The sequence below is a fragment of the Carassius auratus genome, chromosome 18 (genome assembly GCF_003368295.1).
Source record: "Carassius auratus strain Wakin chromosome 18, ASM336829v1, whole genome shotgun sequence".
Lineage (NCBI taxonomy): Eukaryota > Metazoa > Chordata > Actinopteri > Cypriniformes > Cyprinidae > Carassius > Carassius auratus.
Window position 1 is genome coordinate 10524040 of NC_039260.1, and position 24913 is coordinate 10548952.

The window sequence follows — 24913 nt, forward strand, 5'->3', positions numbered from 1 at the left end:
GACAGACAGAACTGCTTGTGATTCCAGCAAACCCGTTGTTTCATCACGATTTCACCATCAAGTTAGGCACATCCACCATAACTCCTTCCAAAACAGCCAGAAGCCTTGGAGTTATGACTGATGATCAGCTGACTTTCTCAGACCACATTGCTAAAACTGTCCGATCCTGCAGATTTGCTTAAAGAAGACCAGACCCTTTCTTTCGGAACATGCTGCACAACTTCTTGTTCAAGCTTTTGTTCTGTCCAGGCTGGACTATTGCAATGCTCTCTTGGCAGGTTTTCCAGCCAGTTCTATCAAACCTTTATAATTAATCCAGAACACAGCAGCAAGATTAATTTTTAATGAGCCGAAAAAAATACACGTCACACCTCTGTTTATCAATTTGCACTGGCTACCAGTAGCTGCTCGCATTGATGTTTGCCTACAAAACTACCACTGGCTCTGCACCTATTTACCTAAATGTATTACTTCAGACTTATGTGCCCTCTAGAAGCTTGCGTTCTGCAAGTGAACGTCCCTTGATTGTGCCCTCCCAAAGAAGCACAAAGTCACTTTTATGGACTTTTAAATTAAATGTTCCCTCCTGGTGGAATGACCTCCCCAACTCAATCCGAGTAGATGAGTCCTTAGCCATCTTCAAGAATCGGCTTAAAACCCATCTCTTCCAACTTTATTTGCCCCTCTAACTTTAGCACTCACTATTATAATTCTAATCTTAAAAAAAAACCTAACTACCTTTCTAATCTTTTTGTATTCTATTTTTTTTATTATGCAATTTTTGTGTGTGTGTGTATATATATATATATAAGACCTCTAACATTAACTTGCTCTATTCTTTTTCTATTCTATCTGTTTTCTTTTTTATTTATTATATTATTTAAAAGCCCTTGTTTCGTGTACAGTGTTAAGCTAACTGAGACTTGTTATAGCACTTATATATAATTGCATTTTTGGTTGTTTTTGATTGCTTCCACTGTCCTCATTTGTAAATCGCTTTGGATTTTTTGGATTAGCGTCTGCTAAATGAATAAATGTAAATACATGTAAATGTAAATATGAATTTGTGATCTCTAAAAGGAGATTATCTCTATATATTTATTCAAGAGCGATTTTGTGCCCACCAAATTAGGCGATTCACTGCGGAACCGAAGAAATCTTGCCAGCAGAGGCGGGGGAATGAAATGCAGGGAACGCTCGACGGAAGTTGACGGACGTTTTGCAAGCTTTTATGAGAGGAGCGAGTTCAGACACAAAACTTAACTATTGAGAATTCGACAGTTTCCAGTGATTTAATCCCCCATCCCTTCTCTATGGCTTCTGGTTCCAACATGGACATAGAGGGCGCGACCCAGCACCTTCGGGACATCTTAAAACTGGATCGTCCCGGTAAGTTGCCGGGGAAGGGAGTAACGTTTGCTAGGCCGCGGCGCGAGGATGCTGCGCAGCGCTGGACTTCAGCGCGAGCCTCCTGACTACAGTCGCTCAGAAATGCGGGACAGTGCTAACTATGTTTTATAAGTGACAAACATCATGTTTTGTTTATTAATGTGATTGAATGAAAGGAGGGGTAATGTAGCATGTAAGGGCTAAACTCCTGCTGGCGCAGCTGCTTTACTCAGACTGAAAGTGTTGAGTATTTATCGCGACATGACCATAAATCATATTCAAGAGTTTAATGCAATTTATATCCATCACTTTGCAGTGACTTGATAACCGTGACATTATAGCTTTCTGAGAGATGACATGTCAGGTCAAAAAGACTATTTCAAACCCTATCCAACTTTTTGTGCATCATTGCAAGGTTTTGCCTTGTGTTAGAATACAATATGTTTCACCCGTGGTATTTATCATGTATGCACACCTCATATATACTTCTATATTTATTTAATTTGAAATATTAATTGTATTGAAAGTCATTAAAATGATAGTCAGAGAGTGCATTTTTTACAACTTGATTTATCAGTCATTTCTTTCCACAGAGCCCTCTTCGGTAGAGAGCCAGAGAAAACCATCTTTCAATGGAGAGTTGAATGGTGTTCTTGGAGCGGATCTCATTGGTGCAGGAGGACTTGCGACAATGGTGGAGACGACTGCTCACAACTCAGACAAACTTAATGGACAGGACACACAGACCATGTATGTTTTGCTGTCATTAATGCTGTAGATTATGTTCTATGGATTCTTTAGCAAACCATTAATGCAATCATATTGTTATTAGCTTCTTATGAGCCGTAATTTGTTTTATGGACTCGGCTTAAAATGTTTTGCTTTAAAATGTGTCGCTTTAAAATGTGTCTTTTCTATATCTATATGATCTTTAAAAGATGGTTTGTACTTTTAATATTGTTTTCTATTTTAATATATTTCAACATTTAATTTATTCCTTTGATGATAAAAGCGGAATTTCAGCAGTTGTTTTGCAATTTGCAGTTTTCAGTTTTAGTTAATTCAGTCTTCTGTGTCACATGATCATTGAGGATATATGCTGTTTTGGTGCATAAAAAAACTTTTTTTTTCTTGTTAATGTTGAAGCCAGCTGTGCTGTTTAATATTTTTATGGAAACAGTGCTGAATAGAAATTTCTAAATAACTGCATAAGAAATCTTGCAATTTGAGGACTTTATTTTTCTAATAAAACCATATACCTGTGTTTTTGTGTTTTCGGTACCAGCTGCCTTTCAGGGGATGATGGGTCCACCTGTGTGCCCATCAGAGCAAACAATGTTGAAATTGTGTCCAGTCGTGACTCTAGTATTGACAGTAAGGCTCGTGGCAGCAACAAGGTGTGTAAATTAAAAAAAATGGGCAAAACTCTTTATCATTAGCAGTTCAGGGTTCACTCTCATTGAAAACCTAGGAAAATCATTGAATTTTTATTAGGTATTTCCAGGTGTGGAAAGTGATTTGAAAGTTATAAAATTGTGAAAACAATGGAAATGACTAGTCTGTAAAATCTTCCACTAGTGCTCCTTTATGAAAAATGTACTTGGGCAGAAATCTTTATATAATGATTTTTAAAAATGAACTATTGGAAAATAGTCAAAATGAGTAGAAACCCTGGAAGTTGTTGTTTGCTCTCTAAATCTTTTCCTTATGACTCTTCTTATAGGTTAAAATTCAGCCAGTGGCCAAATATGACTGGGAGCACAAATACTACTATGGCAATTTAATAGCCGTGTCCAACTCATACTTGGCTTATGCCATCAGAGGTCAGTTTGCGCACTGTCTTTGTCCATGGCTCATTTAGCACAGTCCTTTGAATAAAATGTTGCTGGGATTCAGCTGAATGGTTTATAATTGTTTTTCACTCACAGGCGCAAACAATCATTCTATGATCCGAGTGCTGCGGCTGGGATCAACCGAGCGTTCGCTGCTGAAGGGCTTCACCGGCGCAGTCACGGACCTTGCTTTCGCCCACTTGGACTCCAACCTGTTGGGCTGCGTGGATGAGGCTGGAAACATGTTCATTTGGCAGCTCACCAGCCACAGCAGCAAAATACAGTATCCTCTGTAGATTGAACAGGAATTATGATAAAGATTTTTCCCGTTTTGTTACTAAATCATCAAGAACAGCAGGTTAATTCGATTTTAAATTAAAAAAAACCCCTGTAAAATTGTAAGTTGTAATATTTATTTTCTTTAGTTCTCAAAAAAAATAAAAAATCTGGATCTACATTTATTGTAGTATAATGCTACTGAGCAGGTGAACTCCTTAACCTTGATGTTTCTTAGAGATGAAGTGATCGTTCACATCCGAAGGCCTGAGGACACTCCACTAAATTCCAACCGCAGACTCATCTGGTGTCCCTTCATCCTGGAGGACAATGATGAGAACCCAGAGGATGCCTGTCAGACACTGGCACTCCTTCATGAAGACAGAGTACGATATTCGCAGAATTTGACAGTTTCATCACTTTCTTTATATAATGCCCTTATATTATTAGATTTTAAATGGTTTTAACACTATTACTCCTCACTGTGCTTGTAGGCTGAGGTTTGGGACCTTGACATCCTCCGATCCAGTAACAGCTCGTGGCCCGTGGACGCTACAGACCTAAAAGAGGGCTTCATCACCATTAGAGGACACACAGCAGTAAGTCCTGCTGTCTTTCAGCTCAATGTTGAGTCTGCAGTGTTGTAGTAAATAATCAAGAAATTAGATTTGATGTAGGACATAAGTGATTTATAGGATGTGATGTTTATTATTAAACGTATTTCTATTTTTGCAGCGCATTAGTGAGGGAGCTCTGTCCCCTGATGGCACGGTCTTGGCCACAGCCAGTCATGATGGATTTGTAAAGTTTTGGCAAATCTACATTGAAGGACAGGACCAACCCAGGTACTGAGACCTTATGAAACTGAACATGTTCTACTGTTCAAAATGTAGGGTCAGTAAGATTTATTTTTGAAAGAAAGGAATTCCTTTATTCAGCAGGGGTACATTAAATTGATCAAAAGTGACGTTAAAGGCATTTTGTGATGTTACCAGAAAATTATATTTTAGATAATTGTTGTTAATTTTAGCTTTCTGTTCATAAAGGAATGCTGAAAAATGTATTATGTTTTCCACAAAAATATTAAGAAGCGCAGCTTTTTTCAACATTGTTAATTGAATCAGGATAGAAAAATTTCTGATAATAACAGATCGCAAATGTTTTTGAGAACAAAGTAAAAATATTAAAATGATTTCTTAAAGATCATGTGACACTGAAGACTAGAGTAATGGCTGCTAAAAATCATGCCATCACAGGAATCAATATATTAAATAGAAAGCTTTACATTTATTTATAGTAATATTTCACAATGTAACTTGTTTTATTACTTTTTTCATTAAATAAATGCAGCTATGATGAGCATAAGAGACTTCTTTCAAAAACACAAAATCTTACCGACTCCAAACCAACCAAACGGTAGTGTATAAATATTAATAAATCAATCAAACAGTGGCATGTACCTTTAAAGTATTTCTCAATTGTTTAAACATTTTTTGCTTTTAGTTGACAAGCAATAAATATGCTCATTTGTTAATTTACAATACTTTGTGTAAAATAATCTTATTAAATGTATATTACAAACATTTGACTGTAATTGCTACTTAAATGTGTTGTCATTGTATTTAATGTTTATACTGTTAATGGTGATTAGCAATATTACAATAATAGTTTGATATTTTTTGTTATTGATTATACTTCTGAAGCTGTCCTATAACTAAATCGATAGCCTTGTGAAAAATGTAAATAAACTTGCTCCTTTTGCAGATGCCTGCATGAATGGCAGCCGCATAATGGACGGCCTCTTTCCTGCCTGTTCTTTTGTGACAACCACAAGAAGCAAGACCCGGAGTGAGTATGACGTTCATTAGGGCTGGGCAAAAAAAAAAAAAGTTAATCGTTTAAAAACAAAAAAAAGATTATGATGTTGATTCAGTATCGATTCTCAAAAAACGCAAATCAATCTTTTCCGGTATTTATTTCAGCAAACTTTACAAACAAGATCTGATTAATGTGAATCTTATCATTAGTCTTCTCCACTAGATGTCAGCCTCTTATTTACCTTGCGCAATGTTTCAACAGAAACTTGTCTGTTGACAAGAACAAAGCAATATGCATGATTTGCAATGCTTGGGTGAAATTCTGTTGTAATGCTACAAATCTGTGAAAGCATTTAACATCACACGTAAATGCGTCATGATTTCCGCAATGAATGAATGGATGGTGCAGTGCACTGTTTGGTTAACTACACACCCCAAAAAAAACATGGAAACGCTTGCGGTGTTTTCATGCTGTCGTCTCATTTCATCCCAGCTTTCAGCTGCTCTGAGAGTCGCTTCATTAGCATTTTACCGTTTAATTTGACAAAACTACCGTCGTATCACATACACAGCAGCTACTAGTTCCTCATGCCAATCCGTCAAAATAAAAGTTTAGTTTAACGTGAAGAAACTGTGTCAGAAATATGACTGTTTAGCAATTCTTAACAATAAATGCTATTACTACTACTAATAATAATTATTAATAAATCTTTATTTTTAAAGGTATAATCACATTTGTTTTCTGTTTGTGAATAGGTGTAAAATACAGGCCTGTGGCTCATAATTTCTTTTGATAAAATTCACCATTTGTAAACTGATGTTTACTGTTCGTTTTTTTTTTTTTTTTTAAATATCAATAGCATTTGTATTAAAACTAAATTCACTAAATGTTATCAAAAATAAATTAAATCAAGAATCGAACCAAGAATGGAATCGAGTATACCAAATCGATACCTAGCCCTAAAGTTCATATAGTCTTCAGTGGTCAGCATCCTAAGTCATCAGGGAATCTGACACTGGGTTTTCAGTTGTTTTTTTTTTCAGTTGTGTTTACTTCAAATATTGTCCTAGACACATGCTATACATTCAACTTAACCATTTATTTTCTTCTGAAGAGTTCATTTCTGGCGCTTCCTGATCACTGGAGCGGATCAGAACCAGGAACTTAAGATGTGGTGCACAGTGTCATGGACGTGCTTACAAACTATCAGGTCTGTTCATTTCTTAATTGTTCGATATGTTATTTGGTTTTGGATATGATAGCATAAATTTCTGAATTTTAGATGAACTGTGAACTTGTGTGTTTCAGGTTTTCCCCAGATCCATTCAACAGCAGTGTACTACCCAGCCTGAAGGCCAGTTTGGATCTGTCTGCAGAATTTCTCATTCTCAGTGATGTTCAGAGGAAGGTCAGACTCATTATTGTTTTGTATTTTATATATATATATAATATATAATTCAGTGTTTATTGGTTTAATATATGTAATAATCAAAAAGCACGTGTAATCAATTGATTTCATAAAGCTTAAAAAGTTTGAACAATAGTAATGCCCATGGTTGTAGACACCATGAAAGTCATGCTTGAGTGTGTAATAGATGAAACTGCACTGCTCTGTCACTCAAAGACATGCAGTCAAGTAGCAGTCTCTTTGTAGTTTAATTTTCATTGAGTTTTAATTTCACTAGTCCATCGGGATTTTATCCTTTGTGCAGCCTTTTCTTTTTTCTTCCAAATTTTGCCAAATTCTTTGACATTCCACTTAAGAAGCAAAATTCCATATTTACGGCTAGATTCTACCACTCTGCCCATGTTTTCCACTTTTCCAAATTTTTTCAAAACACCTTTATTTATATAGCGCTTTATGCAATGCAGATTGTTTTAAAGCAGCTGTTTCTTATATCGGGCTCTAGTTTTGTTTGCTTATTCCCATGGCGTTCCAATCCTGTATGACTTTTCCTTTCTTAATTGGAAACCAAAAAATGTTATTTTGCCTAATGTTGCTTCTTTCCATAAAAATGAAATTAAAGTTGTTGTGTCCTAAAAATCTTATTCATATGTATTTATTCAAGAACCAATGCCATTTGAAATCACTGACAATCAAATCTGACAGAAAACATCTTCAAGCAGCAAGTGTGAAATCTAATCATTGTCTCATTTCCAGAAAGCACTTAAAATAGGTCAATCTTCAAGTTTGAGGAATTTCAGAAATGACTTTGGCACATGTAGAAAGACGGGAAGTATCAAAGTAAATTTAACACTCTCAGTTGGCCAACTCTAGCATATGTCCTGTTAAAAAGGATTCTTGAGTTTAGGTCAGTGTTGCTATTACAACAAGCAAGTGATGATGTTGTGTTTGATTAACTGGTTGTTTATTAGCAGCTGACTCTGGGTTGTGTGTTTGATATATAGGTATTGTACGTCATGGAGGTGTCACAGGATCAGGAAAAAGGTTGTGCCAGCTTCACTGCAGTTTCAGAGTTTCTGCTTACACACCCTGTGCTCAGCTTCGGCATACAGGATGTCTCCCGCGCCAGACTGCGCCACACAGAGGTCCTTCCCCCTGATGAGGAAAGTGAAAGCATGACGACAGGCCAGTTCCTTACCTTATTTCCATGCATTTTGTTTATGTAAATGTCTTGCTGTATGTTTAGTGAAGATCCATTCAATTGATGCTTTCTAATATTTTTGTGTCTGTAATATCTTTTCACAGAAGGAAACCAGGGACACTCGGAGTCCAAATCAGGAATCCAGATTAAACTGTACTGTGTGCATACAAAGTGAGTTATTCAAATTAAAAAAGCTCTTCATGAAGACATGAAGTTTGCATTCAGATCTGTAGTGACGTAACACTCTCTTATGCCCTCAGATCACTACAGGATGTGCAGATCTGGTTCCAGCCCAATCAGGGGACCTCTTCCTCCCTTTTCATGCCACAGTCTGGATCACAGGATAGCTTTGGTGAGTCTAGAAGTGTGTGTGTGGTGGGCATAGATTAATTTTTTAAATCTAGATTAATCTCACTGTAATCTTGGAATTAATCTAGATTAAAATGGCTAATTTGAATTCTGTCAAAGGCATTCAGAATATGTGTGCTACGCAAATAAAATAATGACTAAAAGGAAGTCTTTTAGAACGGGTATCTCAAGCCAGGTGGTGCGTTAGACCAGGGGCTCATCTCCTGTTTCCAAAATGTCTCACAAACTGCTTGAGAAAGCTGTAAACTAATTCCACATTGCACAAGGTGTGCAGTCAACCTTACGCCCGTTTCACACATACTCCGTCTGCAGTGCGTTTTTTATGCAACCATGTTAACGGATTCCAGCGTTCACGTGGTTGCGGTCCGTCAGTGCGTTCCAGGAGCGGTGCGTCTGCAGCAGTGCAGCGATCGTTTACGTACCGAGTAGGGAACTGCAAACGCGTCCAGTGTGAAAGTACAATGAGTATGAGTCTGTTCTGCTTCAGCACCTCATATGAAACGCACGCAGACTGCATACACACTGCAGACGGAGTATGTGTGAAACGTGTGCGTCTTGTCGAGGTTTCCATTGGGAAGTTCCTCAAAAAAAAAATTATAATAATAATTTCCTTGAAGCAAACAAGGCGGCATTTTAGCTGCATCCTGTGGTAATTTCACAGTAGGCATACACACACAGGTTTAAAGACTCGTTCTTGCCCCCTACAGTGCAATTCGGCTAGGTATACATCCACGCTAAAATATCAAAGGTGAAAGCTCATCATAGCTCGCCTAGTATAGACCCAACTCCCAGCCCAACTTTGAGAATAGATTAACTGCAATATTTTTTTTATCGCCAGATAAGAGTCTCACGTTAACGCCGGTAACAGCCCACCACTAAAATAAATATATATATATAAATTGTTTAAATGATAAAAAAACGCTTTTCCCTCCTAGGTTTTTCTGACCCACTGGCTGATCTGAATGTGGAGGCAATGAGCTCTGATAAAGAGTCTGGTGATAGTGGATCACAGAATGACCTGAGTAAGATTCTGGCTCTTCCAACTCCAGCTGACTTCATGAGTCCAGCCCCATCAGCCTTGCCCAAACTCATGACCCCAGATGCCTTCATGACGTCCAGCACCTCCGTAAGCTTTTAATACTACAGATTCATCATAAGGTCCCTTCAGAGAGGGTGATTATTCATCTTAGCTCTCCTGTTTTTTCAGATGCCCGCTTCTCCTGGCAGCAGTGCCAGCAGCCTGACCATAGTCACGGCCATGAGCAGCTCAGATAGCGGTGCAAGGTGGGGAATTTAACTCATTTATAATCTTTCTGCTACCCTTTTTTTTTTCTTAAGTCCTCAAACTTTCCAGATTTTCATGAGTGTTTTAAAACTTTTGGATCCTACTGTGTGATCTGAGAGTTAAACGTAGGGCACTGTGTCTTCTCATGCACTCATAGGCATTGCTCAATATTCTTTCTTCCAGAGGTGGAGATGATCTGGCCCAGAGCCCTAAAATGTCTGTTGAATGTGGCAACAGCAGCTTGACTCTGAATGCCAGCGCAGGCAGTCCAAGATCCAACTCTATCCTCATCTCAGGCCTTGGGGAAAATATCCAGGTACTAATGGACATGTCAAACTGCATATAGTGATATATTGATGTCCAGTAGCCCTGCCTTTGTTTTGGTGTGGGAGGTGTTATTTTTTTAAGATAGATATTAGTGCTGGGCGGTATACCGGTTCATACCGAATACCGTTGTTTATTTAAATTTTTTTTATGATATGAATTTTTAATATACTTCAATACAGTATGTCACTTAAACAATGTTCAGAACATGGTGCTTAAAATGACAGTAAAGACATATTGTTACAAAATATTCACATTTAGGTTGGTTTATTTTTTTGTAAGAAGTATCTTTTCCTGACACTTTTGAACAATTCATATTAATTAATAAATAAAAATTGTTCTGCCAGTAAGCTTTTGAACCATTTAAATGCTAATGTCATTATAGTAGATATAACTTATATATCTGTATTGACTATCCATCTGAAGAATTCAGATCAGATTTCAGCACTCACAAAATTAAGGCACAGACTGTCAGTCTTTTGAGATGATTTAAATGAAAAAACTCATTTAACAATTCTTTTGTTCATAATTCATCCCTCCATCCACTTCATCCGGTTAGGCTTTCTCTCCCTCACTTGTGCTCTCTCCATCCCTCCTGCGAGAGGCCTTTCTGCTCTGTGAAGCTGCTCCTTATTCTCACAGACTTCCCCTTCATTATTTCCTATCTCCTCCTCCTCCACAGGTTTCCTCTCCAAACCCTCCTCTCTCCCTGGATCTCCAGGTCTTAGACCCCATAGTTGTCCCCCAGGCCTCTCCGACCAGAGCTCGCTCTCCGGATGTCATCTCCTCTGCCTCTACGGCAATGTCCCAGGACATCCCCGAGATTGCCTCGGAGACCCTGCAGAGGGGGCTGGCTGGTGCCGCTGCTGACTCAGGCCCCGTCCTGCATTCTGACAGTATGGCATCAGCCGCATCAGTCCTCCACCTCTTGTCTCCAAGAGCCCGGAGCAGTGCTGAGCACAGTTTGCTGCCTCTGGAATTGGGTGCAGCATCCGTGGATGGAGAACAGAGACACAATAACACACCCTCACTGCTGGAGACGGCTCTGTCGCAGGAGAACGCAGTAGCGGCTGGGGGATCCTGTTCTGACAGCAGTGTGAACCACACCTGGCCCGCAGCACCTGATATCACACGAGAAACTCGCAACAGCTTGAGAGACAATGGTTTGGGAGACTGGTAAGATGCTGCTCTGTAATAAAATATTTTTTTATTTATACACAACTAATTAGAAGTTTTTTTGAAAGAAGTCTCTTATGCTTACCAATGCTGCATTTGTGAACTTGTGAAATATAGTTCCATTTTAAAAGAACTGTTTTCTTTTGTAATATATAATAAGCTTTTTAAAACGTATTTAAAATGCAGTTTATTTCTGTGATAGCAAAGCATATGTCATCATCCACAAGACTGGTTTGGTTTTCTAGAAACATTTATTATTACTATTAATGTTGAAAACAGTTGTCCTACTTTATATTTTTTTATGGTAGTAATATTTCACTATATTAATGATTTCACTGCATTTACGGTCAGATACAAATACTTTTTTATTTTATTTTTTCAGATAAAATAATTCTTAATTATTCCAGGCCAGTAGTGCATATTTTCTTTAGTTTGTTTTGTGATTTGTTGATATGTTAAGTTAATATTAACATTTAGTATTGATTTATGTGTCTGGAAGTTTTATGATTTGTGTGGTGTATAGAGAGATGATACATTTTGAGCAAACCGTGATACTTGATTGACTTGATTTGATTTGGTTGATAACATTTGATTTGTGTTGACTGTTTCCTTCCAGCTCTAGAGAGGAAATAAAGGACAGACATATTTCTTCTCCATACCACAGGCGCACATATCACCTCACTCAGAACGACAGTCAAGATGCAAGTGCAGAGCAGAGGTACACTTCTGGCGTATAAACTGTTCAGCTGTCAGAAATTTTCAGAAGCCATTAATCCAGTCTTCAGTGCCACATGATCCTTCAATTCATTCTTTTATTTTGATAAAAAGCGATATTTCTTATTATCATCAATGTTGAACGCAATTGTGTAAATATGTAAATTAAGTGCTGTGTCGGGGGTTTCCTGTAGCGTCGGTCTTCAATTCCTTGATGATGATTTTGCTCATCTTTCGTCTTTCCCTTTTATTTTTTGCTCTTGCTGTGATGGACAGTGATCATGATGACGAGGTTGCCAGTCTGGCCTCCTCCTCGGGAAATTGTGGCCCTCGCTCCTCTCACAGACTTCCTGTGAAAGACTGGAAAACATCTCCCCGCAGCTCCCCTAAGCTCAAGAGGAAGATCAAGAAGGATGAAGGGTGAGTGAGCTGCACCCCTTACTATGGAAATCTCCCTGATATTAATGTTTTTGTTGTTTAATATAGGATTGAGCAGTGAGCCCCTTCAGTCATATAATCTGATTGCGTGACTGATTAGATCATCTTTGTTTTTCTCCCTTCCCAGAGAGTCCTCACAGTCTAGACAGATTGAGAACCAGGTAAGTCTGTTGATCCCCGGCATCACAATCCGAATGCATTGTGTAAACCCAATGAAAATGCATGAAGGCTCGTTTTCTGTCCAGTCACCGTGATTCATAATATAAATAAAACATTAATGCAGTTGAGACAGAACCTGATGAATAACAAGGCAAGCTCAGTAGCGTGAATGTTCTGCTGTGACTGTTATGACTCTTACAACTGTGCCGACATCAGTCAAGCATCCCCGGAAGTCCTTGAGCTTCACAATGGAGGAATAAATGTGCCGTTGTGTCCTCAGATGAGCACAGAGGTGCAGGATGAGCTCCTACAGATGTTACGGAGCCAGCAAAGAGAGATCGCTGAGCTAAGACGGAACCAGCTGGAACTTCTGCAGAGAGTCACCAGCCACATGGACGCCGTGCAGAGCTCCATCATGGCTCACATTGAGCACGCCATGTTGGCTCAGCAGGAGCAAGAACGTATCCTTCCACTACGGAGTAGATTTGTAGTTGAAGATTAGATTAAACACAAATGAGCAAACAAATCATAATTTTCTTTTCTTCATGTTGCACTTTTTTGCATGCATAGGCTTTCATCAACGATTTTTTTTAGGAATGTAACCAAGGCATGGACTGAGATGAGTAATATTGATATTTTAGCCGATCATATTTCTTGGCCATGCTCACTTTACATGCTAATTAAAATCCAGAAAGATAAAAGTCCCATTCTCCGGTATTTTTTGCAGTTTACTATCTTTGAAATATGTCACATTACGTACGTTAAATGCATTATGAATGACGCCATAAACCAAGAAGCTACATTTTAAAGCAACTTAATAAATGATCTAAAATGACAATGTTAAAATAAAACTCTAACCCCATTATAAAAGGAAAAAGCTGATATGAATAAATTCTCTAATGCATTAAATCATTTGTTCATATGCATATACACAATAACGAATAATCACTTTGGATTGATCAGGTCCATGTAATATGTTGTTAACTTTAACTGGTAACACAGAGAGAAGAATGGAGAGAATTCTGGCTGAAGGACAAAGCCGGAACCAACAGCTCCAGGACCAGCTGGTTCAGCAGCTCGTCCAGACTCTGAACAACAGTCTCTGCAACCGGCTAGACAAAGTTTTGCGGGAAGAAATGAAGAAGACCGTCCCACAGGGTGAGTGCTTATGTTCTGAACACAAGAGCTCAACTGTACTTTTTTTCTCATAGCGTTCAATACAACAGTGAACATTCTGCTCTTCTTCTCTAGTTGTGAAATAGCTGGAGCAAAGACTTTTACTGATTGAAGGCTTGTGTGGAGCTTTAGGTGACCTTTCTTTCTGTTATGCAGCCATATCGAAGAGTCTAGAACCTGTGACTGGACAGATGAGCAGTACCATCGCTGCCAAGTTAACCGCAGTGGAAGGAACACTGAAGGAAAATGTCATCAAAGTTGTTAAATCCAAGGTCAGTGGCTGAAAGTTTGAGAATGAACAGACTTAAATAGTTTTTTTTTTTTTTTTAAATCCAAACTTGACATTTGTTTTGATATTATTTTCCAAATGCTGAGTTAAAAACAGTTCTGTCTAGAAAGGATGTTTCTCTGAAAGACATACTACAAACTGAGCGGTTCAGAAGAAGTGCACCAACTTCTATGCACTGATGTAGCACTGAATAATTCATTGCGAAACACCGAACAGGCACAAACTTTTTGTCCTATTCTTTTATTCACAGAACACCACGGATGCTATCGGTCGTGCTGCTGCAGAGGCCATGCAGGGTCCCATCCAGTCAGCCTACAAAGAGACCTTCCAGAGCATCGTGCTGCCCGTGTTTGAGAGAGGCTGCCAGTCTATGTTTCAGCAGATCAATGACAGCTTTAAACAGGGAACCAACGAGTGTAAGAGCTATCATAGAAGACTTCACAACCCATCTGACTTTTTTATTTGAGCTTGTTTATGGTAATGAAACATTAAGTAGAGCATATGAATGAATCTGGCAGATTGTTGAATGCTCTTAGGCTAGATTTGCACATCTTGTAGCACCAGCTAATTAATAAAACTCTTCTGTGTTAAGCATTGTTGTAATGTGTTGCTGTAACTAAATATCTAATGACTTCACATTCTCCCGCAGACATCCAACAGCTGGAGATGCACATCAAGAACAGGAAACAGCGGGACCAGGATGCACGGGATCCTGTGATTGGCCAGCTTCAACAGATGATTGACGCGCTCCAGAATTCTCAAGACCAGCTGGCCACCACTGTGACGACCAGCGTGTGCTCTGACGTTCAGCATCAGCTCCACATGATCGTGGGAAAGTAAGCCTTACCATCGCACGCACGCACGCAGCAGAAAGCTCATCCAATAATTATTAGAAATTAGGGATACAACAATAAAAAAATAAATTCAGATCTGCTCCAAAAGATTCTGAGTATCAGCTAATAAAAAAACCTATATCAGTGCAGTTTTTCTTTTTATCAATGTAGAATTTCTACACTTCTGTGTTGACCTGATTGTCACTCACTACTAAATCTAGACGACTTCTTTTTAATGAAAAATAACATGGAAAAAATGTTATCTTTGACAAAAATACCATTTTAAACTAGATTAGTGGATAATTTAGCATAGAATAGGGCCCTATGATTTCCGCGATAAGGAAAACACTGACAGAATTGCAAAATCCAGTCATAAAAATGGAATTCATAGTTTAACGCGGAATGTCAAGGAATTGCTAAATTTTTATTTATTTAAACAAAAGTAGGTCATTAGACTTAAATCAAACCGTGATATGGACTAGTACCTCTAAATATTAAGCTGGAAAAGTCGATGTAAATATGAATCATGCATGTTTTGCGCGTCTCTGTTTATGAGTGGTGCAGATGCGTGGGGATTTCAGCATCTGCCGCATTTAAATACACAACAGTTTTTGGAATTCTGCTTTGAGCACCTTATAAATGGATTGGCAGGTGGGGCACTTGAATCCTGTCAAAAGAAGTTACAGTATAAAGTATGTAGTATTAAATTGAGTAAATCACTTTGGCATTTGAAACCCCAAAAATGTATAAATATTGTTACATTGAGATTTACATTGCAGTAACAGTGCACTGACTAGCTGCGCAAATCCACATTCATTTTCAGCGTTTATTTGCGCAGCTAGTCAGTTAACAACGGCTCTGTGTAGTAACAGCTGCTCTGTGTGAAATCACACACCTGATGGAATTTACTGCTGATTAGAGAACCGGCTTTACTGACGAGATGCGCATTAATTATCGGACGATATTTTTCGCGCACCCCTAATAAATTCAAAATGTAGTCTAAACCAGTGGTTTTCAGTCCTGTTCCTCGGGACCCACTGCTCTGCACATTTTCATGTCTCCCTTATCTGACGCACTCATTTGAGTTCATGGAGCTCTTTGCTAATGAGCTGATGATCAAAATCAGGTGTGTAAATCAAGGAGATGTGCAAAATGTGCTGAGCTGTGGGTCCCCAGGAACAAGTTTGAAAACCATTGGTCTAAACCACTCTTAAAAGCTTGTATAGGTTTTTAATCATTGTACTTTTATTGTGTTTTAACATGTTCTTCATCGGTGGAATCTTCATCGATAACTTACAAACAAACATAATAGCCATGGGATTTATACCATAACCAATACCCATTTTAGTATATTTTTGGACTTTAAAAATATTTGGAAGTTGGACTTTAGTTTTTATGTGCTGAAAGATCCCTGATCAGGCATACAGGAGCTCCTGTTATTATCTATCTTAAATAACTGTCATTGTGTAAGATTTGTATAATAATTTATTAGACTAAATGGTTGTAAATAAATGTTATCTAAAAAGTATTAAGTTGTTTACTTTTCTGTTATAATAGAAAGGCAAACAATAACAATTTGTTGCATTTATCAGATTTGTATAATTAAACCATCTGATTATGTAATTTACTGCCATGAAAAGTGTCCCTTAAAGTGTTTTATTTCTTTTTTTAGTCATGTTTGAAACATTAGTAGGATATTATAAACTTTAGTGGGATTACAGATTTCTTTTTTCATCTTATTTTTATTTTTATGCTTTCAAATTATTATTATTATTTTTTTTTGTTTTTTTTTTTTTGTTTTTTTTTTTTGTTTTTTTTACATGTTATTTGCTGTCTTTAGATACTTTAGATATGTTGGCCATAAAAAAAAAAAAATCTGTATTGGTTGACCACTTCTCATTTTTATACCACAGCAGCATTCAATAGAGCCTTATCTTATTAAATATACTCCATTAATTTGACATGTATTACTGGAAGTAGAATCCTGTCTTTTGTTATATAATTTGTCTAGACTAAAGGTGTCTGTCCTCTCTGCAGTCTGCAGGACTCAATCCTGACACAGGTGCAGCGCATAGTGAAGGGAGAGGTGAGTCTGGCCATGAAGGAGCAGCAGGCAGCTGTCACCTCCAGCATCATGCAGGCCATGCGCTCGGCCGCAGGAACACCTGTACCCTCTGCACATCTGGACTACCAGGCCCAGCAGGCCAGCATACTGCAGTTACTACAGCAGGGCCAGCTCAATGAGGCCTTTCAACAGGTTGGTTAATGATCGCTAGACACGCGTGTCTATTTTCTCACAGGTCGGCCTGTGTCATGCTCTTGTGATTGTTTTTAGGACTTTTTATGGTTACTAGAGGTGCACTGATTTACAACAGTTAATTTAATAGGTCTTTTAACACACTTTTACAAGCCACATTATTCAATCATTAATTTATAGCCTCTTTCACACAGCCATTCTGGAAAATACACAGAAAATGTGTCCCGCGATTTGTCTAGGGATGGTTTGATTTTGGTTCGTTCACCCTGCCACTGCCCTGATTTTCACACAACCCATAAAGATTTGGATGTGACGCGTAATGCGAACAAAATACATGGTTTCCATCTGTAGTGTTTTGTTTAGGTTAAAGGGTTCATTCACCCGAGGATGAAAATTTGTCTATTTTCTACTCGCCCTCAAAGCATCCTAGATTTGTGACTTTCTTCTTTCATAATAATCCAATCTAAGTTATATAAAAAATTGTCCATGCTCTTCCAAGCGTTTCAATGGGGGTAAGAAGGTGTTTGAAATCTGGATAAATTTTTCTAACATCTTCTGTCAGCAGAAGTGAGAAAAAGTGTTTAACATTTGAAATCAGGATATTTATCTCACAAAAATGCATGAATTTGCTAAAGGGGGCCTTTTTCACCTCCCTGGAGCTGTGTGAGGGACGTTTTATTTACAGATGCGTGCACTTTATTTGACGTCTTCTGAACTATTGACAACAAACACCCTCTTACCCCCATTGAAAGGCTTGGAAGAGCAAGGACAATTTTTGTATAAATCCGATTGGATAATTCTGAAAGAAAAAAGTCACATACACCTAGGAGGGTGAGTAGGAGGTGAACGAATTTTCATTCTCGGGTGAACTAACCCTATAAGCAATGCAAATCACTAATAGCCAAATTAAGTATATGGAAATGTCATAAGTAACATAAGTGCTGACAGTCAAATCACAGTAACTATGTTTATTAAAAGGTCATGAAACCCCCTGTTTCAGCACTGGTTAGTTCTCACCACAGTTAAAAAAAATAAATAAATCCAAAAATGTGGGCGTGGTGCTCTGCGAAGTGGAGTTGAGGGGGAAAAGGGGAGATCGACAGCACAGACAGCTTCGGGTTCAGACGGTTTAATTTTGCTCCCATTGAGTTAAATAAATAAATAAATGTACAGCCATTTGCCCTCTGCATTGAAAACATTTATATGAAAGTGCTATTGCAGCTATGATAGCTTTAGGGCTTATTCTGCGGCGTTTATTTAAGCCTTTTGATGGGTTGTGTCACTAAGGTGTAAAAACAGTTACACTCACTGTGAATGAATCACATTTGTGCCGAACTTTTATTACAAAGCAAAAACAAACACAATCCTTCGATCCATGAACATTTCTCTGTTAATGTGCGTGATGTCATCTCACAGTCTAAAGCGTCTGCCATAGCAAATCAACGGCTGTTGTGAATAATTAAGCGAAGGGTCTTCTCATAGGCTAAGAACACGCAGTCTCATCAATAAAAATGAGACCCCACCGCATCATTGATGTACTGTAGTCATAAATTGTGACGTTAAAACACGATGTAGATTTTAACTCTGAAGATGAAAATAGCGCAATTATTAGCCTTGAAAATTGAAACAATTTAATTCTTATTTCCACAGGCAATATGCTATGAGATTTGACCTTTTATGTGCCCTCTTACTATCGTCTCTCTATAAATGTGATCATCTTTAACAGTAACGCTGTATTGTGTTAGTGTGTCTTCTCCAGTTTTTTCACCACCTGCTCGCTGTGATTTTTCTTGCAGGCTTTATCTGCAGCCGACTTGAATCTGGTGCTGTACGTGTGTGAGACCATTGACTCCCAGCAAGTGTTCGGCCAGCAGCCCTGTCCACTCCATCAGGCCGTCCTTCTGTCTCTCATCCAGCAGCTCTCCACCAACCTGAGCACACGCACAGAACTCAAGATCAGGTTTGTTCGCTTCCACTCCATCAGTCAGTGCAGTCATGTTCTATACTTTCTTTCTTTTTTCCCATATGTCCTTTATATGGAAGTTATTCCTTCAGCTCCCCTCGCAGTTTGAATGAGTATGCGAGATCATGCACAGCGCTGTGCTTTTAATGATTAAACACTTAAGTATTTATTTATAGTCCTCTGTATTTTGTACGTGAGCAAGGGCAAAATGCAGATTCATGTCATAGGATATTAATGCTTTAAGACTCAAGACATCGTCTCTTTCTCCTGTGGATGACCTTGTGTTGAAGGGGACATCAGCTTCTGTGGCACTGCTGCATTGGGCTGCAGTTATTAAAGTGCTCTAAAGAGTCAGGACTGCATTAGAGTCCTCTGCTGGGGGAAAGGGACCAGCTCCTGTGAATCACAGAGTAATGCTCTGCCTATGTGCTGCCAAGTCCCTTTACTGCTATAAACTGCTCTGTCTGCCTGTCCTTTCTCTGAATTGCACTCTGCAATTCTAGTGTTTCATCCGGCCCATATGTGCATAGACATTACCATCTGTAAATCTGTCCTCTTTCTGAACGGACATAAGGATGGTATTTTAAGTGGGAAGACTATCTATTTTTAGCGCCTGAATTAATATTTACAGGAGACTGGGCTTTTGTTCATGACTACGAACATTAGATGGCTCCATATTCAAAATAATTAATGAAAATGTAATTTTCATTAGTATATAATTGTAAACATCAGTTTTTTTGTGGAAACAGTGATACTATTATAGTGATAATAACTGCCAAAAAATGTGAAGTAAATATAATTAAAGAAAAAAAATTATTTATTCAAAAAATTCTGAATATTTCTATTCAGTAGCGACATTTTCAAAAGTGACAGTATATACATAATGTAACAAAAGATTTCCATTTCAAATAAATGCTGTTCATTGAACTTTCTGTTTATCAAGAAAAACCCTGTATCTTAGTAAACATCAGTTTTTTTGTGGAAACAGTGATACTATTATAGTGATAATAACTGCCAAAAAATGTGAAGTAAATATAATTAAAGAAAAAAAATTATTTATTCAAAAAATTCTGAATATTTCTATTCAGTAGCGACATTTTCAAAAGTGACAGTATATACATAATGTAACAAAAGATTTCCATTTCAAATAAATGCTGTTCATTGAACTTTCTGTTTATCAAGAAAAACCCTGTATCTTATTAAATGTATCATGATTTCCACAAAAAACTAAGCAGCGAAGCAGTTTTTAATATTGATAATATTAACCATTGTTATAAACTTAGCATCTACAGTGTCTGAAGGTATCATGAAATGCTTCAAGTGAACTTTAAAATATTTGTGAAGGATCATGTGATACTGAAGATTGGAGTAATGGCTGCTGAAAATCCAGCTTTGCTATCACCGAAATGAATTAATAAAAAAAAATATGAGAATAGATTTTTTAAGTAAAGGTATTGCTTTGGAATATTTATAACATTGTGGTGTTTGCCCAGTAGACAAACTTACTGGTTAAAGCAGCATACTGTATGTGCCAGTCCAGGCCTGATTCATGAATATTCATTAACTAGATTGGACGTTCCCATTAGAATACCAAAGAATTCTATCATGAACCAGTTAATATTCACACACTACACCTTAATACCACTTTGGGTGTACAGTACGTAAGACACATTTATGCATTCAGTAACCGCTAGGAGAGTGCACCAAAGTGGAACGAGCAGGAGTCTCTGGGCACTTTTTTAGCTTGTTGTTTACCTGAACACTGTGTAATGTGGCACTCATTGCATGTGTTACTTTTAAAGCAAGTCTGGCGTTAGTGCAACAGCTGCTTCACATTATGTAACACTTGGTTAAAAAAAAAAAAAAAAAAAGAATACTCAGTAAAACTAATATTAAAATGGATTATGGCTTTGAAATCTTTTTGGATTGGTATTCCTGGCCTGGTTATTTTTTGTGCTACAAGAAGTTGCCTTTTTATCTAGCATCACACAGTATATTCTGTCATTCCACCTATCTCTGTGTCATGCTCCAGAGTTTAACATCAGCTTTTATCTTCGCAAATAAAGGTTAGCAGAATACAAGTGTGTGGAGAGTGATTTCAATGTACCGGGAATGTAATATCTCTCCGGGCCAGTAGATTATAGTTGAGATAACAGCGCTGTGGGCTTGGAACAGGGCCTACACATGTGAAAATAGAGCAAATTGCTATGAGGCATGAAAGCTTAGCCATCTGGACAGGACTACACCGTAAAGTCCTGGGGATATTAAGGTCATTGTATTACATTTCCTCCATTTGTTTTTTCTTTTTTTCTTAATCAGAAGCTTTAACTTAATGGTCGCTTGTGAGGTAATTAAGATGACCTCTGTGCAACATGCAGCTCAAGTCTCTGGTGGTATCATACACCAGTGTCTATTCATTTAAAGAGGCAGATGGAGAGAGAGTTTTCCAGACAGGTGGTGTTTCAATAATCCTTGATGGACTTTATAAAATAAAAAAAACTCAAGCAGCCTGCAGAGAAGACCAAAAAAAGCTTTAGCCTAGAATAGCTTAAAGAAATAACAAACATGATCTGTTAGCACAGCTGTCAAAAAACAGCAGATTTGTGTTTGAGGACTGAAATGAATGACTTGTGCCGACCACATACACTACCATTCATGGCTTCAAATAAGATTTCAAATAAGTCCTCTTGAACTTTAATCTAAAAATACTGAAAAAATGTATGGCCGATTCTCTATTATGATGAAATATTTTCACAATGAATAATAATAAGAAATCAAATCCTCATCTTTTAAAATCAGTATATAAGAATGATTTCTGAAGGATCGTGTGACACTGAAAATTCAGTTTTGAAAAGCTTAGACCTCTTGCACTTTTGGAGTTTAATATTAATACATTGTTAGAGGTCTGGCCCAGTGCAAAGTGCCTCTAATATTAATGAGAATTGGCTTCAAAGCAAACTGGTTATCGTAACAGGAGAGATTAAAGGAACTTAGCCTTCCTGCAAGAACACTTTGATAAAATAAATGAAAATGGTTCCTCCAGTTGAATCAAAGTCTGATGTGAGAGAAAACATTTGCTCCTTCATGACGCAGGTGATTGCATGATGCTTGCGCTAATGTTAGCGGGTATTTTTTAGTTGTTAGCCAAGAAACTCAAAGTGCCTGAAGCAAGCAATTTTTTGGGTTCCCATTCATTTCAAAGGCACTTGTTCAGAAGTATGCGAATTGAAATCTGCCAGTTTTGCTCATGAAGGTTTAGAGGCAAGTGACATAAAAGCTGTAGAAAGGGAAAAATGTACATTTAATCCTTTTAAGGTTCGTGGAAAAAATATCTGCAATAATATGAAATATTTTTCACCTATGAAAAACCGGTTTCATCAGAATACGCAGCAACTTTTGAATGCCCATAGTTTAGGAAAGATTTCTACCCACGTGACCCCTCTCTCTCATTTGTCTGTAGCTATCTTGAAGATGCTGTAATGAACCTGGACCATGGTGATCCAGTCACCAGAGACCACATGTCTGCAGTGCTGTCCCAGGTACGACAGAAGCTCTTACACTTCCTGCAGCAGGACGCCCACGGCCCGCTGAGCAAGCGTGCTCGGCGCCTCATGATGATGCTGCAGGGTCTGGTCAGTCACTAGAAGAGCCCCTCCGGATGACGCAGCTGACATCTTCACATTGTTCTGCAGTCTCGTAGATGACCGTCATGACCTCATACCACCCTGCTGTTCAGTTGCTTTATCTGTGCTCTGCAGCTTATTGGCTCTCTCAAGTAGTACTATTGGGAGTTGTAGTCCAGGCTTGGACTATATATAGGTGGCTTTGGACTACCCCCCCCCCCATCTTTCCCTCCCTCGTTCCTTAAAGACTATTTTTGATTTAGTTTCTCGGCACATGTGAATAATCCTCAGTTTGTATGCAACACCACCATGAATGCAGAACGGGACATGGTTACTTCAGTTTTTTCATTATGCGTTCAATACCAGGAGACCACTTTTTTTTTTTTTGCTTACTGTGAGGAATGAATGGTTTCCTGGCTGCTCTGCTTTTTTTTTGTTCCCCTATTATTATATATTATGGTGGAATGCTGTCGAACGTTATCGCTAAAGGTTGCATTTAGGCCACTTATCTGACTCCACTGTTTTGCTGAAAATAATTTGGCCGAGTTGCTGCTTTGTCATGTCAAGTGGAGCGTCATACATGTTCCTGGAATTTTTGTTAATGCTATTTGAAATGGCCAAAGCAAGTTTTCAATTCTGGACTATTGCAAAGTCGACCCATTTTCCAATCAGCAGAGCCCTGTAAAATATAGAAGAGGGCTTATTATGTTACCAAGGAATGCTAACAACATATTAACTTAGAATTCTTCAAGTGGAGCCTCGAGTCTGTAACTTGTAGTACGTCTGTAAGTCTCTAGAGGGCAGGCATTTATGTTATCATCTTTCTAATTTTATATGCTGCTTATGTGATTTTTCAGCTCTTCTGCAGAATTACACTAAAGTGAATGCAACAAGGCTCTTTTTTTTTTTAAATACAGGGTTTTTTTCTGTGAAAATTGTCTTTCTGTATCGCAGCACCCAAATATTTGAAAGTGTTCGAGAAAGTGGCCCGTTCTAGTTGATTGTATTTGATTTAGACTGAGATTGCAACACTTGTTTTTGATTAGGAGGGACTGTATGGTCATGCCCTCTGATAAAGGAAGAACAAAAAGAAAGTGCCTTATCAGACTATTGTGCATCATATATTGGTAATCGGGTCCTCTGAACCTACATTGGGTGCCACGTTGGTGTGTGTGTGGCTCCAAGCAAATTTTCTTTTTCACTAAAACACGGAATTGAAGTTGGGAATGGACAGGTTTGTTACTGAAATATTTTCTTGCAAGTGCTGTAAGCTGTGATCTGATTTTATTTTTTCAGTCATTTATTCCTCACAAGTTTCATGCTAATGCGAGGAGGAAGTGCCGGCCCCGTTGATTGTGTTTGTGTTAACTCATTATAGTTCCCCTGTCGTCTTTATTTTTAGAGCTGGGCATATTATATCCATAGCCATTTGCAGCAGTCAATGTGGCTCATTAGGACATTTTTACAGGGTGTAAGCAATGTGTCCTCTTTTGTTTTTTTTTCTCATATGTATAAAAAAAAAAAGCTCTGTAACCGACATGATCCTGCTGCGCAATTGTGGGTAAATCTAAGGCGCTAGTAAGGATGTATTAAACTCAGCATGCTTGCATGCTAATGGTGAGAGCCATGTACTCAAACATAGTTAACCTGTTTTTACAAATTCAACACCCCACTTTTGTTTAATCTTTGTAAACCTGGATTAATCCTGTTTCATCTTCATTTCTCTTTCTTGAATAGTATAGAGTCCAGCAAAGACGACCTGTGATCAGATCGATTCTCTGATTCAGTTTTATGTTTTGTCAGGTTGAAAGCGTCCTCTTGTCAGTTTTAAGATTTGTTGCAGTGCAAGGTTAATTGATTTTCGATGCTGTTTTAGACATGTCTGATGATGTCTGGGTTACTGTACTAATACACATTGCCTTCAGTTTTTGAGGCTTACAAACTTTTTTGTTTGCATTGCAGGTTGTGTATGAAAATGTAATTGTAATTTTTTTTCCCATTGTGTTTCGATTTTTGTTCCTTGTGTTTTCAATTCTGTTGTATATTTTACACTCATTTCTTTCATTGTAGACTTTTTGGAATAAAAAAGGAAAACATTGTTCAATGTTCAGTAAGACTGTACACATTTCTACATATGCCTGTTTTTATTATTTCAATGAGCTTTGGCACCTCCTTAATATGGATCAAATATATGAAAAGACAAACATGAATAAAGTCAATAAATAAATTTTTTAGCTTGAGGATAAAACGTCAGTGTACTAAATATTTTAGATGCATAGAACTTTAAAAATGATCGTTTAAACTGCAGTAAAACCTTTTATTTGTGAATAAGTTACTCTTAGTTATTTACCTTTTGTGAGGTGTTTTTAAAAATAATGAATATGGG

The 24913-nt window shown here is 37.9% G+C and overlaps 1 protein-coding gene across 2 annotated transcripts; it reads left to right on the forward strand.

The window, feature by feature from the left end:
- The first annotated feature begins 1174 nt into the window (after positions 1–1174).
- Positions 1175–24648, forward strand: LOC113118425 (enhancer of mRNA-decapping protein 4-like). Of its 2 annotated transcripts, XM_026287577.1 has the most exons (30): positions 1175–1389; positions 1983–2139; positions 2675–2786; positions 3113–3212; positions 3318–3504; positions 3736–3883; positions 3992–4096; positions 4233–4342; positions 4848–4913; positions 5262–5345; positions 6430–6525; positions 6624–6723; positions 7725–7905; positions 8026–8092; positions 8182–8273; positions 9226–9416; positions 9498–9574; positions 9759–9891; positions 10582–11075; positions 11692–11793; positions 12066–12209; positions 12355–12388; positions 12667–12847; positions 13389–13544; positions 13719–13834; positions 14102–14267; positions 14501–14687; positions 16722–16941; positions 18738–18901; positions 22365–24648. In XM_026287577.1, exons 1-30 carry the CDS (start codon positions 1314–1316, stop codon positions 22546–22548), a joined length of 4230 nt encoding a protein of 1409 aa, XP_026143362.1. In that variant the 5' UTR covers positions 1175–1313; the 3' UTR covers positions 22549–24648. The 2 variants fall into 2 exon arrangements, with proteins under 2 accessions (XP_026143362.1, XP_026143363.1); XM_026287578.1 differs by lacking the exon at positions 4848–4913.
- Positions 24649–24913: the final 265 nt, after the last annotated feature.

Excerpts from the sequence above, each read along its gene's own strand:
- LOC113118425 (XM_026287577.1), top strand. The coding sequence starts at position 1,314 with ATGGCTTCTGGTTCCAACATGGACATAGAGGGCGCGACCCAGCACCTT. Across the intron at positions 9,417-9,497 it reads TCATGACGTCCAGCACCTCC|ATGCCCGCTTCTCCTGGCAG; the intron begins GTAAGCTTTTAA and ends CTGTTTTTTCAG. Across the intron at positions 14,268-14,500 it reads TAAACAGGGAACCAACGAGT|ACATCCAACAGCTGGAGATG; the intron begins GTAAGAGCTATC and ends ATTCTCCCGCAG.